General features: G+C 48.6%; 2 protein-coding genes across 2 annotated transcripts; one reads left to right on the top strand and one right to left on the bottom strand.

Annotated features, from left to right (window-relative positions):
• Positions 1-878: 878 nt before the first annotated feature.
• On the bottom strand, positions 879-2,104 carry LOC119406006 (DNA-directed RNA polymerase II subunit RPB11-a-like). Its single transcript, XM_037672840.2, has one exon. It carries the CDS (start codon positions 1,835-1,837, stop codon positions 1,484-1,486), a length of 354 nt encoding a protein of 117 aa, XP_037528768.1. The 5' UTR covers positions 1,838-2,104; the 3' UTR covers positions 879-1,483.
• A 234-nt stretch (positions 2,105-2,338) lies between these two features.
• LOC119406005 (60S ribosomal protein L15) lies at positions 2,339-15,551 on the top strand. Its single transcript, XM_037672839.2, has 4 exons — positions 2,339-2,417; positions 3,498-3,688; positions 12,640-12,776; positions 15,223-15,551. The coding sequence occupies exons 2-4, from the start codon at positions 3,517-3,519 to the stop codon at positions 15,526-15,528; spliced, it is 615 nt and encodes a 204-aa protein (XP_037528767.1). The 5' UTR covers positions 2,339-2,417; positions 3,498-3,516; the 3' UTR covers positions 15,529-15,551.
• Positions 15,552-16,300: the final 749 nt, after the last annotated feature.

The following is a 16,300-nucleotide window of genomic DNA, read 5'->3' as shown; positions in this document are numbered from 1 at the left end:
TTTTGAAGGAAAGTAATGCAAAAGTAATTGATTACACTTCTGTAATTGTTCAGCTACTTTTCTGGGGCTGCAGTTGAACACTGTAAACAATTGCATTTTAAAGGAAGTCATTGGAACTGGTTACCTATTTCCTGCAATGTGTACAAGCCTGCATTCATGTTATCCCGCCAATGAAACTTGATCTGGGAAAGTAAGCTGTGATACTGTGACATTGTTCACATTTGAATTAGAAAATTATGCCCTATGAGCTCGTAAGAGCAGTTCTTATCAGTAAAGCAAGAACGTGACGCACCCTGTTCTGTGGAGAATTCTGAAAAACGGCCAACCACGTCAGTTGTGCAGCTGTTTGCCTTGATTGTAGATATGCTTTTTAGTCATTTGAGTGCATCCTGCGATGTGCAGTTACTGCAAGTGGAGAAGTAACTGTTATGGTGGAGAAGACTGTCATGGCCAGGTTAGAAAAAGCAGTTATTTGAGGATGTTAAATCTAATGCTGCCAGTTTGGTCGTGTTAAGTTTTATTAGTTTGCTAGCAAGTGGAAGCAGATTAGGACAGGATAGTTGAAAAATGCATTTAAAATAATCTGCTGGGCATTAGTCTAATAAACCATGCATGAAGTCATAAAAAAAACGTCTACCTAACAGGTCCCTAGGTTTCTGACAATATGAAGAGCGCGTGGTCACACTTGCTGTGCTGGTGGTTGCAAAGCTATTGTGAGTGTTGGGCATTCTAAGAAGCAAGCAGATAAGGTAGTGTTCGAACCCAACACTCTTGATTGCTGTACAAGATTCTGCAAGGACTTGCAATAGTGAGTACTATTCTCTTCCGTGCTGTAAAGTTAAAAAAGGGCAACAGGTGAATAAAACAAGCAAAAACACTGCCTCAAAACACAAGCTTGGGTTTATTTACTTTTTCGCAAAACTGAAAAGCCAGTTAAGAGAATATTGGTATTCTGTTTCAAGGACTGCGAACAAACATTTAATCCAATTTTCAAAATGGCTGGCAGAACCAAAACCACCAGGAGCTCGGAAATAATTCATTCAAGCTCGTTAGCTACAAGGCGAAGCAATTTATTTCTGGTTGTAGAGTCCGCAACCCATATTACTTAGTTATCTAACACTAGGCAACATTATATATCAGCCAGACAATGTTAAATGAACGTGAAATACTGCCGACAGAGGGTATCCCAAAAATGAACTTCATGCTCATGCAATCCATCAAGCTTGAATGACATGAAACAAAGGAGATTGAAGAACAAACGCAAGCTACAGGCAAATCCAGCCTCGGTGGAGTAGCTGGCAACATTCAGAGCACGTTCGCAAGAGTTCTCGCCAAAGAGAGGCTGCTCTCGCGCGGCGTTGAACGAGCACTCACTGACTTCGTTGGAAAAACTTGAAACGCGCATAGAAAACATAAAACTGCGCCTACATACAGTACACAAGAAGAAAGAAGTGGACGGAACCAGCGAAGAGCAAGTCCTAATTTACTCCAGGCCATCGTGTTTCTCTCGCACGGCCTCCTTGAAGCGCTCCTCGAGCAAGGACAGCTCACTGATGAGGTCGGTGATGGCGTTGGTGAAGGCCTCCTGCGGTGTGTTGTCCGGCGTGGTCTGGACGCGCAGGATGAACTTGTGCTCCAGCGGATGGGGCACCTTGTAGCCGGCGAAGAGGACGCACGGATCCTTGAGCAACTGAGCGCGGATCATGTTGGCAAGCGTGTGGTCTTCCTTGTTGACCGTGAAGATGGCCGCGTTGGGCACCTTCGTGTCCTTCTCGATGGTCACCTTCTTCTCACCGTCGAACAGAAGGAACGACTCGAATGCCGGAGGTGCGTTCATGTCGGCGACGTTGACGTAGCGCGCGGATCAGAGGAGACGCGACGAATGGCGATGATGCCGCTATGGCTTCACTGGCTTTGACGAAAGTGATCGCAAGCAGGTCGCTAGAAAGTAGACAGGCTAGAACGCTCAAAGCGCGTCTGCGACCGTCAAAACAAGAGTGCGACAGTTCAGTACCAAGTAAATTGTCCGTGCCAACGATCGCAACGAGTACGGCCGCAAGCAACTACGAAATCCCGCAGATTCACACTAAATGTTACCAGAACCACTAAAGGAGCTTAACGCTACAATCCACCACCATCCAAGAAAAAAAAATGAAAGAGAAAAGTAACCTTACTTTATCAAATTTTTGCAGCCTGAAATGTAATTATTAGAAAATTTGCTAGCAAATTATTGAAGCGCTTATTTGAGTTAATGAACATATTGTAGATAGAACAGATATGTATGTAAGGTTGGCGAGATCTTGAAAAGCGAGCGGCCACACTGAAACAAGTTCTCGCGGTTCTCGAACGAAGCGTGAGTTGCCGAGATCTCTCTCTGATTTTTCTTTTGGTTCTTTTTCGTGCAGTGCGCCGGCTAGGTATGTGTTCGTCCACTCATACTCTGTTTAAAAAATCTGTTTAAATCTGCCTTGTACTTTGAAATATAGCTGCGTATTATAGCAGAACGTGTGCGTTGTCTTTTAGTAAATGCTGTGATGGCAGTATTTCGCTGATTCGAGATTGTTAGACGTCTCGATGCTCTCGGATGTTACGGGACTTGAGATGCCATGTCCATCTCCTTGACTCGCTTCGTTGTGTAGGAGTGCCGAAAAGCATGACTGTCGAGAAAGAATAATTATCGCATACGTGTTAAGTAGGCCGTAAAGTGTCATAACAATAGGCTTTTGCATGTCGTCTGTTCCAACGCCTGCAGTACGGTGTCAACCAAAACCTTCGTTCGGTGTTGTAGCGTGGATAGTGTAGTGCCCATGTGTTTCTAGCTCCGAGATGACCTATTTGGTTGTCCACTGGCATGCTGATCGCGCGCAGTTAAACGTCGTAGCGTTTGCAAGAATAAAGCGATGTGCTGCGAATAATCCAGCGTGATGTGTGTTCGTTAAGTGCGAGGCCTATAATTTACTTGTCAAAACGAGTACTGGACCTAGTCATCGTGGTTTCATGAAACTGACCGCAGCCCACATTAAATCATTGATAATGTATTGTGCAGGCGTAGTGTTTTGCGGGTCATCATGGAAAAGTAACATCACGTAAAGAAAGCCCATAGAAAGTGATCCGCATGGCGAAGACATGCGCTGGACTTGCGTGTATTTCGTTTATTTGTAAACGCCCACTGTAGGCCAGACATTTTACACCGAGGAAAAGGCAAAAAGTACTAAAGGCATAGTAAATGCAACATCATTACAAGCATTTGTTGAAAACAATGCATCATTGAAAATAAGTGCAGACTTCGTCTGGGGCATGAAAGAGAAGTGTCTTAGTGCTTAAATTTTCGATGATGCATATGCACTAACTAGCTCGTCATTCCGTCTAGGAAACGATGTTTGATCTTGCACGTGAAAGCATTTTGTCAGGGATGCCATTTGTCGCTTTACGTTCTTGCATCCAGTCGGTCATGCACTCCTTCCTTGGCACTGTACCTCATCGCTCACCCTTTGCAGGCGGGCCTGACAAGCAGCCATGGGGGCGTACAAGTACATGCAAGAGCTGTGGCGCAAGAAGCAGTCGGACGTGATGCGGTTCCTGCTGCGACTGCGCTGCTGGCACTACCGCCAGCTCAACACCTGCCACCGGGCACCCCGCCCCACCAGGCCCGACAAGGCGCGCCGCCTCGGATACCGGGCCAAGCAGGGTGAGTGATTTTGCTCCCGTTCTGCGGACTGCATGCAGACTGCACTCGGTTACAACCTAAGAGAAGTGTAAAAATGTGCCACATCCATCCACAGCCATCACTCCCTCCCACAGTAAATGCTCCATCCAATAGGGATGGTATGTACTTGACGTCATCCGCGAGGAGCGCTAGTTGCAGGGTCGCCATTTTGACGGTCCGCACACTCGCCACACGCGCAAGGAACTCACTGCACGCGCTGTGTCCGAGATCTGTACGGCACAACTGACTAGAGACCTCCGGAACACCTCCTGCATGCCGACGCATGGACAGCACTGACGGCATGTATGAACGGAACTCCAAGATGCGCGGGGATGGTGTTGCCGCCTTGCGGATCAAGGCTCAGTGCATACCCCCTATAGCGCTTACCCATTTTCATGATGTCAAGCACTTCTCAGTGTTGCAGGTAGTTGACTTTCCCACACAGGCATGTTTGTGTCACTGGTTTTAGGTCAGAAACTTGGAAGGTTTTGGTAAAGTTCGTCAGGGATTCTGACAGTGCTGCTCAGCCAGACTTAATGTTCTAGGCAGTAACGGCGAACCTACAAGTCTTAATGTAGCATTTACATTAGCTGAGAAAAAGTACTTACGGTTCGAGCGGAAACTAGCTAACACAATTGTCTTTCGCACGTGAAGGGCAGGCACACTGCGGTTTTGTGGGTAGTGCTTACGTTTTTATTAGGTTGTAATCGACTATAGTGATTGGTGGATGCCATGACTGGTGAACAGGAAGTGTTTCATGGAAGTCTGTGTTACTGTGCTTGCTATGCAAAACTGCAGTGGGTGCAAAAACTAGATAATAGCAGACTGGTCATGGCTTATTGTGCGGTTTCATTCTGTGTGGCTGGTGCTGGAAGTCGTGCAATTTCAATTTCAAGTCGAGTGACATATTCATATCTGCCAGTGTGTGCATGACGTGATTGTAATTTGCAACAAGCATACATCTAATTACAACATGCTTACTTAGATGCTTGACATACTTGTAAGTGAATGTTTTCACTTGTGTGGAGGTCTCTTGACTCGGGGACCAAAGAACACATTGATGGAATTAACAAAAGGGCTTTTATAGCACCCTCAGTATGCCACATAGCTGGATTTTGCACCTAGTGTTACGTGCCAGTGGAAAACATTGCAATATCTAAGAAGTCAGATTCTCAACATCAATCTCTAGTCCACTGATGGGGACTCAAATGGAGGTTCATTCAGGGGAAGGCATCCACAGGGCATTTCTGCAAAACTCCCCATTTGGCAAGCGTACGTGGTCAGTCATGCTCAACAATCCCAAGCAGGAACAAATTTTCTCCCTAGTTACAGTAGAATCTTGTTAATTTGGAAATTCGGATAATTACCCCCGAATGCAGAGATGTTACTTGACTCGTACTTGACTCAAGACAGCTTTGCCGCTCGCCATAAATCGTTCTCGAACTTGCGGACGACTTGCGGGCGACTTGGCTCGGTCGAAGTCAGGACGAGTTTCAAGTCTGCTGCGGGGCTACCGTATATTGCCGCGTATAAGTCGACTCCGAATATAAGACGAACCCCCCCAACTTTTGACCCCGAAATCCGGAAAAAAACTGCAAATGAATTATTTTGAAAAATTGGCCACATTGACAAAGAAAAAATTTATTGCCGGCAAATTACAAGTTTAAGCCTTCATGTGGCAGTCGTGATCGCGCACTTCACGAAAGCTTCGCGCACCATGCTGTCTGGCAGCCCATACCAAGCGTCGGACACCCACTGTGCCACAGTGCTCAAAGGAGCCCGCCTCACACGCCCCGTCGGCGTCTGGGGCTTGTCGTCCTGGTCCATCCAGTCTTTGTAGAGTGACGCCACCCGATCCTTAAATGGCTTGTTCAGTGCCACGTCGAGCGGCTGGAGCACAGGAGTCAAGCCACCCGGGATGATTGCCAACTGGCAATCCGCGTTAGCCACGGCTCTCTTCACACGTTCCGTGATGTGACCCCGGAACGAGTCAAGCACAAGCATGCTCTTGGGCCTGAGAAGACCGCCTGGGCGCCGGAGCCAGACGAGGCGGAACCATTCAAGCACCGTCTCCTCGGTGAAAAACCCCTTCTCGTTGACGCGAACGATGACTTTTGGGGGGAATTTCTCCTTGGGCATCGTCTTCCGCTTAAAGACGATAAAAGGTGGCAGTTTGTGGCCGTCGGCGGTGCAACACAGCATCACCGTAAAACGGTTGTGCTCGTTGCCCGTCGTCATCATGCGCACTTGCCGCTCACCTTTAGCCGACACGGTCCGTTTGCTCGGCATATCGAACCAGACAGGTGTCTGATCGGCGTTGCCGATCTGGCCGAGCGTGAAGGCGTGTTGCGCCTTCCGTTCACTCACGAAGTTCAAAAAGGCTTCTTTTTTTTCTTCAAACTCCTCGGGTGGCTTTTGACAGACAGTCGTGCGCCGCCTTAGGCTCAGCCCGTTCCTACTCATAAAATTTGTCACCCACTTCTTAGAAATCTTAAATTCACTGCGGGCGATCTCCAGACCGCTCGCAACACTACGCGCCTTCACCTGAATGTCCTCGTAGGACACACTCAGGCCTTTGTCCCGCTGTTCGCTGACCCATTTTTCGACAGCCTCTTCGATGGCAGGGTACTTCCCTTCCTTCGGTCCCCGGAACGATTTACGCGGTCCAGCGCACGCGAAAAGTTTATCTCTTTGTTGGCGCCAGCATCGCACACATTTTTCCGAAACGCCGAATTCACGTTCCGCTGACAGGTTGCTCGACGATTCGGCGTGAAGAATCACTTTTCGCTTGAATGCGGCATTATAGCTGCGCCGATGAGCAGGTGACATTTCGGTGCGCGGATCTGTCGACGAGGGCGAAAACCACCGAAAGAGGAGCAGAGAGCTTGCTAAGCCTGAGCAGATCGAATCAACGCGCAGGGGCGCAGGCCCACAGTGCACTCCGACGCAGGTCACGAGCCGATCCAAAGCCCATGCCGAAGCCGAAGCTCTCCGTCCGGCCTCCGAGATTCGCACGTGCAAGATCGGATCTCTGGAGGCTGCATTCGCCGTGTTGATCCACCGTACCGTAACAGAGCATTTAGTACCGTACGTAGAAAATGGGTAAAATATATTTCTTCTAATTGGTTTTGCTATAATATGAATATAAAAAAGGCGTAAAGTAATAGTAATAACCTTGATAAACGCTGGTCGCCTTACGTTTGTTTTTTTTTTACCCCCCCCCCCCCTTTTCATGTAGGAATCCGCATATAAGCCTACCCCCCTAAACTTGGCGCTCTGATTTTTAAAAAAAAAGTCGACTTATATGCGGCAATATACGGTAGCTTGAAACAGTCTTGATGCGTTATTCCAACATGGCCGCCTCTCGAATGGACGTCGCGCAGAGGTTGTCCGCTTTTGAGTTTGCTTGCCACGCTATGGACGTAGCATATTTCCTGAGGTAAATTGCCTGCCGAAGATTCCGCGACCCGCCTTACGTGACCGAGGAAATCTGATGGAGTTGTACGACGAGGAACAATTCCACGCTCGCTACAGGTTCACCAAGAACGCCGTGCGGCAGCTTCTGGCTATGTTGCCGCTCCAAGAAAGCGGGGACAACCGAGGACAGCCTGTGCCAACGTTTATAGAGCCTGTGCCTCCCATGTTGCGGCTACTGATGGCGCTCAGGTTTTACGGCGCTGACACATTCCAGACAGTCACCGGCGATCTCGTCCGCATTCCACAGTCGACAGTGTGCCGCGCAGTCGGAAAAGTGACCCTGCTCATCGCAAAGCACTTTCACTCGATGCTGGTGCGCTTCCCGCAGCCGGCGGGATTTCCTAAAGTTATGCGGGACTTTTATGAAGTGGCCGAATTCCCTGGTGTTACAGGATGTGTCGACTGCACACACGTGCGCATTAATAGCCCCGGTGTATTTACGCTCACCAATCACTCATCTCCCGAATACAAAACATGTGGAAGGTCACAAGAATAATAGATCAAGTGAACCAGTCATGCAAAAAAATGTTGTTCTTACCAGTTTTGTGGCGCTCTCACTTTTCTCTTGCAGCTTCCTCTTTTCATTTCTGTTTGAGGTTATTCCAGCATTTCTTGAGCTGCAGGTGGTGGCGCCTCGTAATCCCGTGGTTGGCGTTGTGGCGCTTGGTTATTTCTTTCAACGTTTCATCTTTTTTCGCCACTGACGCAACATCAGTTTTTTACACTCGATAATGTGCTCGAACTGCCTCACAAAATCGATCAGCACACTTTTTTCGTCCTCGGTGAAGCGCGGGGCCGCCTTGCGCTGAGGTGTCTCTTTGGACGACAACGTGCCTTGCTGCGACATCTCAGCGAATGGTACTTTCTCCTTGATTCGACGACTTCGCTTTGCAAAGTGACGTGGGGGACGTAGCATGAGCCGAAAAATGTTTTCATAGTACACAACATTTTACGTTGTTTTTGTGTAGTTCGGTGCAGCTGTGTGGGATTGAGAAACTTGACAGGCATCAGTTTGCAGCACGATACGAAAAATTCCTTAAGCTTTTCTCAGAAAAAAAGAGCTTCCCCTAGTGCGGGTTTAATCCACGGACCAGCACAAATTTTTTGGTGACAAGGCGAAGCTTTCCTTGGGACTTCCTCGTAGCTTTGTATTACAAACAGGTGCTCTCGTACAAACAGGTGGATGAGCTCTTCGTTCACCTCGCAGGGCGCACATGACAGGCCTGTGTCTTTTTCATTGTTCGCGACAAAGCTTCCAGAAGATCACATCTTGACCATGTGCGTCCCCCCCCCCCCCCTACCCTCACCAACATGCAGCGCGGCATTGCTGCACCCCGCGAGGCAAAATTCCGCGGAGGCCCATGATCCCGACCCCCGCTTCTTGTCTTGTTTACCAAGAATCAGATGTTCAACGAAAGTAGACAAATAATTAGCATTTCCAGTTCTATTCTTTAGCTTTTTTTGTTGGGTGGCAGCACCCACATGGGCCTGAACAAGGGCTTTGTACACCTTGTTCCCAGAAGTTGTTGCATTTTTTATTTATTCATATATAACTGCGACCCAGCTCGCTACAAGCGTGTCCATAGGCGAATAGAAAGGCTAGTGCCTTGAAAATGCGCGATACCTCGCTTAAAACTTGCGAGCCAGGGCAGCGCATATACACTCCGCGTTCGATAAGAAAAAAAAAACAACGAAAGAACACAACCCAAACCATGCCTTGTTTTGCATCTTTATGGGAAGTTCTATTAGCGCGCAGGCCAAAACAAGCAAGCTTGGAGTAACGCGCCGCGCTTGGGCGGCCACTGAAACCAGTGGGCAACGGACGCTTTACACAAGCAACACTGTACATCGCTGCGGCGGCGGGAGCCACGTGCCGCTCGTTAACAGTAAAATGACAAAAATATGCTTGTAGCACTTCGATCTCATAGTTTTTTTGAAATATACGAACTTTTCTTACTTTAACACGTGCCTTACGCCAACAACTTTATTATTAACCTCGGTACCAGGCGAGTAACGTGTTTCTGCATTGAAGCTCGTTCTTGACTTGACCAAGCAAGACAGCTTGAGCGTCTATGAAACGCGAAGGCCGACTTGGGGGTTTTCAAGTCCGCTGCTTGCTTCGGGCCGACTTGCTCAAGTCAAGTTGAAGGCACGAGCCAAGTAACATCTCTGCATTCGGGGGTTAGTCATTCCCACACCCTCCCTTCAAAGATGTTCATAGCCCTATGGCAACAAACATTCGCTAATTCGACACAAAATTGCACACGAACTGGTTAATTCGGACTGGAGGCAAGCCAAAGACAGCGAAACTGAAACTGAAACTGCGTCTCGGAGGCCATAATATTTATTGCATTGCATTTTCTTTGCCACACATGTGCAAACTTATGGTCTCCGAGATTGGCTCCGGCAGCAACGGTGCGCTGTTGATGCCGATTGCGGAGGCCAAGGAAAACTGCATTTTTCAACTTATGAAAGGGGACGCAAGGTGGCGTTTCGGAGCACGCATGTCATCGGCGGAGAACGGATAACAAAGAAACAAGGCCTCCGACGGATAGTGTGCGGACTTGCAGACGTCGGTCGTGCTTTTTTCCCCCTCTCGGTGCGTTGTTCGGCGTATCGGAAGTGTCGGTGCGCGAGGTGGTGGTCGGGCCGTAGTGGTGGTGTGATATATCACCCTGCCGCGATGTCGGAACCGGCGAAACGCGCGAAGTATGCAGTGAAGTATGCGGCGGAGGACTTGGCAACTAAAGTGAAGATACTAGAGGTTTTTAGCAAGTTACGGGAACACGTTACGGAAATACGGTAAGGCAGTATGGTAGTGCTCCTCCTTTCCCGGTCGTTGTGCTTAAGCCGCACAATGACCGGGAGAGGAGGAGCGCTACCGCACTGCCTTACCGTATTTCCGTAACGTGTTTCTGTAGCTTGCTAAAAGACTCTACTAAAGGCACTCAAAGACGGCACTTCCAGAGAAGAGGTGATGCGTCAGTTCGACGTAAAAAGAAGCACGCTATTGACGTATGTGAAAAACGAGGCTCAAATAATGGAAGTGTTTGAGGGCGAGAAATTTCACGCCAGACGAAAGCGATTGTGCACCACAGCCCACCCACAACTGGAGGAAGCGCTGTTGCAGTGGATCGTTACCGCACGCGAGTCGAAGCTGCTGTTGAGTGGACCACTTATATGCCTGCAAGCAGAGAGGTACGCTCTACGAATGAACATACCGTATTTATTCGAATATAGGTCGACCTTTTTTTCTCAAAAATGTTGCCCATAATCAGCTATCGACCTATATTCGTGACCAAAGAATCTTGACCTATATTCGCGATCAAAGCGACCAAAAGCACCGCACCTATGGCGTTCAACTGCCGCGCCTGCTGTTCTTCAAGCAGTTCCTGCTACATACGCACATTATATACCATAAAATCTGGTATAAAAACCGTACCCGTTCGCCTTTTCCGACTAAGTAACTAAGAAAAAAAAGTTATTTGTGCAATAGCTGCACACCGCCTTTTCAAAGCCCCCGCGAAATGCAGCCGCTCCGCCATGTTTGCGCTGGAACCCGTGATTTCCCTAGGTAGGCCGTGAAGTCCCTAGCCCCCTAGCCGTGCTGCCTGCCGACGCGCAGCCGCACTGGCACTGGCCTAAGGCCTCACTCTTTGTTTGTTGTTCGATCTGACGTGACGGTTCGCATTTGCAAATGCGCGGTTGGACGGTGTCACGTCGGTAGAGCTACACAGCTGACTTCAAGCGTCAAGTGATACTTTTTTGCCGAGAATTCCAGCAATTGTGCCGCTCAGCGTGAGTTCGACGTAAAAGTTGATTAGGGGTTGGCGGAAGCAGCGGGACCGACTGTTCGCGTGCAATGGATAGCGTCGTGCTTTTCGCGGCCCAGCAACTGGCAGGCATGACGCTCTTGAAAAAGAACTGAGGCTCCGGGCGTCAAGGAGGCCCTGCAGAAGGCCAACAGACCTGGTCGTCATACCGCTAGGTATGACGTCCCGGCTACATTAAGGACCGGGTGGCGAAGAGTTACAAAGAGTGGCTTGAAGGAGGATGCTGCAATGACACCGACGGGACGCCGCGAGAAGGGCTTCCCTCAATGAAGTTGCGACGTGGGTGAAAGACGCGTGGAAAGACTTGCCAGCGGAAATTATCGTGACTGGCTTTAAAAAGTGCTGCATTTCCAACGCAATCGATGGCAGCGAAGTCGACGTCATTTCGGATGCCGAGGATGCCTGCGAAGAATCCGACAACCTTCCTTGCACATCTGACGAACATGACACTCCCGGCAGCGACTAGGGCGCTAAGTTAATTGTAAATAAAGGTGTGCTATGTTTCAATTTTCCTGTTTCTAAAAAACCATGGGTCGACCTATTTTCGAATATTTTTTTTTATTTCTCGTAGAGCGCTATAAGTAGGGGTCGACCTATATTCGTGCCCGACCTATTTTCGAATAAATACGGTAGATTCCTTCAAGGCATTGGTGAGACGGATGAGGCGTCCGCCGAAGACCCGTGCGATGAACTACGCCCGGTGCGTCGTACCGCAAAAGAAGCCGCGGACGCTCTCGTTGTTCCAGAGGAGTTTTGTTACGATGTCCCAGGCAATACTCTTGCGCTAAAGGGTTTGTCACATGCCCACAAACTAGTCCTTGCCGCCCAGCTGTCCACAAAAAAACAAACAAGCATCACGGACTACTTCTCAAGATAAAGATATGCGATAAAGGAATTGAAAATGCGCGTTTTTGTTATGCATTCGTTAATTCGACATGCGGATAATTCGGACATTTTTTTCACTCCCTTGAAATCCGAATTAACGAGGTTTTACTGTACCACACTGTTAAGTGTCCCCACCCTAAAGCTGCTTTCGCTATCAGTGCTTGACTTTTGAGTTGAAAATGTGACTTTTAATGCGATTCACACCAAGTATACTTTTCAGTCAACACTTGAGCTTGTCTATGTGCCTACGTATGCCCGAATTGCACGATGGATTTAGGGTGAAGTGTTTCAGGCATGTGTGCTTGAGCTGGTTTTTGTAGCCTCTTGCTTTTAGCAGAACCCCCAAGCATTGTTTTTTTTACTGCAAGTAAATTCTCATGTTTTCATGACACAAGTGTCTTGCACAGCCTTGTCCAACTGCGTGCGGTTATTGTGATTTTACTGTATCGAAGACTTGTCCAGTAAAATACTCCCCGAATCAAAAGAATGTTCACTGAAGTGTGTATAGAGTGATACATTTTTTTTTACTAGTACACTACTTGCGTAGCTTTCACTGCAATGTGCAGAGTATGAAACTGGGTGTTCTTTACACGATGCCACACTAGCTGTGTTGCAGTGAGTGACATCGGAGGAAAGTGTGCTTGCAATGGCTGTTCCAGCTGCTCCTGAGAGAAAGTCATTACTGTCGTGCTCTGTTTTGCCGCGTGCTGACGGATGGCGCATTGACCATTGGTGCAGGTTACGTGATCTACCGCATCCGGGTGCGTCGTGGTGGCCGCAAGAAGCAGGTGCCCAAGGGCTGCACCTACGGCAAGCCCAAGAACCACGGTGTGAACAGCCTGAAGCCCGTGCGCAACCACCAGTCCATCGCTGAGGTGGGTGGAAGGACCACTGCTTGCTTTCTGTTACTGATCGCGATTCCTTTAACACATGATGGACTGTGCCGTGAGGGTCTCTTGATTAAAGGTGGCTGGGAGCGCAAGGGAAGGATGGGGTGTGAAAAGGGAGAGAGCAAAGGAATGAGCTAGACCCCGTGTCCTTGTTGCACTGTTTTTCTCAAGCAAATACGTTGCAAGGTGCTGCGCTCCTATATATCTTATTGCAACACATTTGACTTTTTAGTGCAGCATGATCATTGGCTTGTCCAAGCTGTGCACCTCCTTTCTCTCACAAGATATACGAGATAATTTTTGCGCTTGGCTCTCAATACGCCACTGCAACATTACTCTGTACGAACAGAGCAATGGATTAGTCTTTCATTGATTGTGAATTCCATTGGCGGATTCGGAGTGGCCGACGAACTCTGTGCCAGAGCACTCCACTCCGGCAGAGAGCAACCGAAGGAAATCTGCCGGTGGAACACAAGCGCCCTCGACAGAGCGAATGGTAGGGGGTGCTAGCGCACACGTTTCGCAAGCGCCCAGCATTCCTCGCGTTTCGCGCTGTTTTTGCCTTCACGGGCACGAGCGGAGAGAACTACGGGATGGTAAGAGAACGGTCGCTGTCGGACAGCACATTGCATCGTGCACGCGGTATGCCACGCTCTGCGCACGCGCGGGGAGCTTGCGACTTTTGGTCGAATTCGCCGCTTTTCGCAGATTAGAGAGAGCTGCTCTGTGGAGTGAATCTGGCGGCGCAGCTGCTCCAGATCTGCCACTGAACCATACAGGGAGCACTCTCAATCCGCCAATGAAACAGACTTGCTCTGAATGGAGCAGAAAAACTATTACCGGAAGTGCTCCGAATCTGCCAATGGAATTCACCACGAGTCACTTGTGGAATTGTGCTCACTGTGTGCCATACAATGTGAAATAGACAAAAAAAGAAAGGGTGTTGCTATCCCCCGTAAACGTGGCAAGTTGTATAAAATGTTGTGATGAATATAGGATGACAAGTCCTGTTTGCGAAGTGGCAAGCTGCATTAGAAGTTTGCAGGCAGGCTGTCACACTGTACAGTAGAACCCCGCTGATACGTTTTTGAAGGGACCGTAGGAAATAAACGTAAGAGACGGGAAACGTAAGAGCCGAAAAACAGGAAAAACGGCAAAATATTTAGTGGTACAGAATTTTATTTCAATTCTTACGAGCAGCACGAAAATTGGCGCGCTCAGCCGCGATCTAGTCGATGGATAGAAACGCGGAGCTTAGGACGGCCTTATCCACAGAAATGTAATCAACGTATGTGATTTTTTTAACACCAACAGCTGTAGGCATGAAAAAACTAAGCACACGCAATCACGACCGGCGCGGCGAGTCCGACCGCGAACCGCACGCACGACCATGCGAGCTCCAACCAGCTCGAACTCCTCCCGTTCTCCGACAAATAACGATGATGATGAGTCTACGCCAACGCGATGGCAGAAGTGAATGCCAATCTCGAAGGCCTTGCTTTTGCAAGCATTTACGTCATACACGCCATGTTTGTGCAATGCAAATCTCAGAGGCTATGCTTTTGTCAATAGTAAATGCCAATCTCGAAGGCCTTGCTTTCGCGAGCAGTTACGTCATAGACGCCATCTCTGCAATTTGAATCTCGAAGGCCATGCTTTTGTTTGCATCAATTGAAAGATTGTTGCTTGCGCCTCTCATGCGGCTAATATTACGGTCAAACGAGGCCAAGCTGCGTGAAAATGCGCCATGGCCGCTCTCTTTGGTAGTCACTCGGTCGGCTCCGGGCGCACTTCGCGACGTATCATACGGGAACGGTCCGACAGTTACGACGTAACAGCGGGGTTCCCAATACATTGTATCCTGTGGGAGCTATGCCGGGACCGGCGGAAAACGACGTAACAGCCGGGAAAACGCAGCAGTGAGGAACGTAACAGCGGGGTTCTACTGTAGTGATCACCGTGATGCAAGCTGCACCATTATACTCTGACAATGACACGCACATTATCATGCGTAAGTGGTAACGAAAGAGAGGCATTACTGTGGGAAAGATAGCTCAACAGGGCTTGTTGCTGAGTTAGTTGGTTCATTACTTTAGAGAAATGGGTATGGCGCACAACGGATGGGGGACGAAGTGATGACACGAACTGAATTGGGGGCCGTGTTTGTCAGTTTGTGTCTTCGTCCCCGTCCTTTTTGTGCCATACCTATTTTTCTCAGATAGCTCACGTTTGTGCTCCTTGAACTTTTTTTTCTTCTTTCTGCAATTTGTGACATCTTCAGAAACGTTGCAGTTGATCACTCCCTGTTCAGTGCTTTGGTGTTTCTGTTGTATTCTTGTGCATGCCGTGTGTTTTGCATTCTTTTGTGTGACGACTCTTGGTCCAGTCTGTGACTCTGTTAACCGTGCCAATGTCTTGCCGGTCATTGCAGGAGCGAGTCGGCCGTCGCTGCAAGGCACTGCGCGTGCTCAACTCGTACTGGGTGGCTCAGGACTCCACGTACAAGTATTACGAGGTGATCCTGGTGGATCCGTTCCACAAGGCGATCCGTCGTGACCCCAAGGCCAACTGGATCTGCCAGGCAGTGCACAAGCACCGCGAGCTGCGTGGCCTCACCTCGGCTGGCCGCAAGTCGCGTGGCCTGGGCAAGGGACATCGTTACACCAAGACCGTGGGCGGCTCGAGGCGCGCCTGCTGGAAGCGCCGAAACACGCTGCAGCTGCGTCGCAAGCGTTGAAGCCAATAAACGGTTATTTGGCACCCTCTGTGTTCTAGCCTTCCCGTTGAGAAGGCTTTCCTCATTTCTCGGCACTAATGTCACTCTTGGAGTTGCAGGATGCCGCCGAGCTAACAAGTAAATAAATCATCCTTAAAAAAGCCCCAAATAAAGCGGTGAGACTTTTGCAAAAAAGCCCACAAGAAGTGGAAGTTTAATTTTCTCATTCTTGAAAATATTTTTAATTATAATAACACTGCTCAAATACAAAGGGAAGGCAGAAGAGTAAATGATTTCGTACAGTGATAATATGTACAACTGTGAACGAAAGCATATATATTTTTCAACGCCCAACTACACAAAGTCGCCGACAAATGTGCTATTCGCAAACGTGACAAGCACTAAAGCACAGGGAAAACTTGCATAGTCCCCCCAAAAAACGTGACGAGTCGGTGAAAAAAAAAAAAGCCCCAATTCATTTATTATAAGAGGAACTGGCAACTCTCGATTCACTTCAAATTGTACTTTGCACCATGCCAGCTGAATGAGAGCGGCACGACAGAATGATTGTATATATCAAGCAATTGACTTGGGAATCTCGTGCAAAAGCACAGCACTGTGCTATGTTCTGTCTGTGTGTGCTTCTTGCATTCTAAACGCATATACCAACAAAACTGCACTGTGGCTGATACTGTCAAAACGGGGCATTAAATCTGGAGGGCATGCTATGAATAAAATCTTTCTGAGGTAGCACAGTTGCACAGCTCACCTTTACAAAAGAACGAACTTGTAG

Source organism: Rhipicephalus sanguineus, chromosome 9 (genome assembly GCF_013339695.2).
Source record: "Rhipicephalus sanguineus isolate Rsan-2018 chromosome 9, BIME_Rsan_1.4, whole genome shotgun sequence".
NCBI classification, from domain to species: Eukaryota; Metazoa; Arthropoda; class Arachnida; order Ixodida; family Ixodidae; genus Rhipicephalus; species Rhipicephalus sanguineus.
Note: the sequence above shows the minus strand (reverse complement) of the source record. Positions and strands in the feature narration are given on the sequence as shown.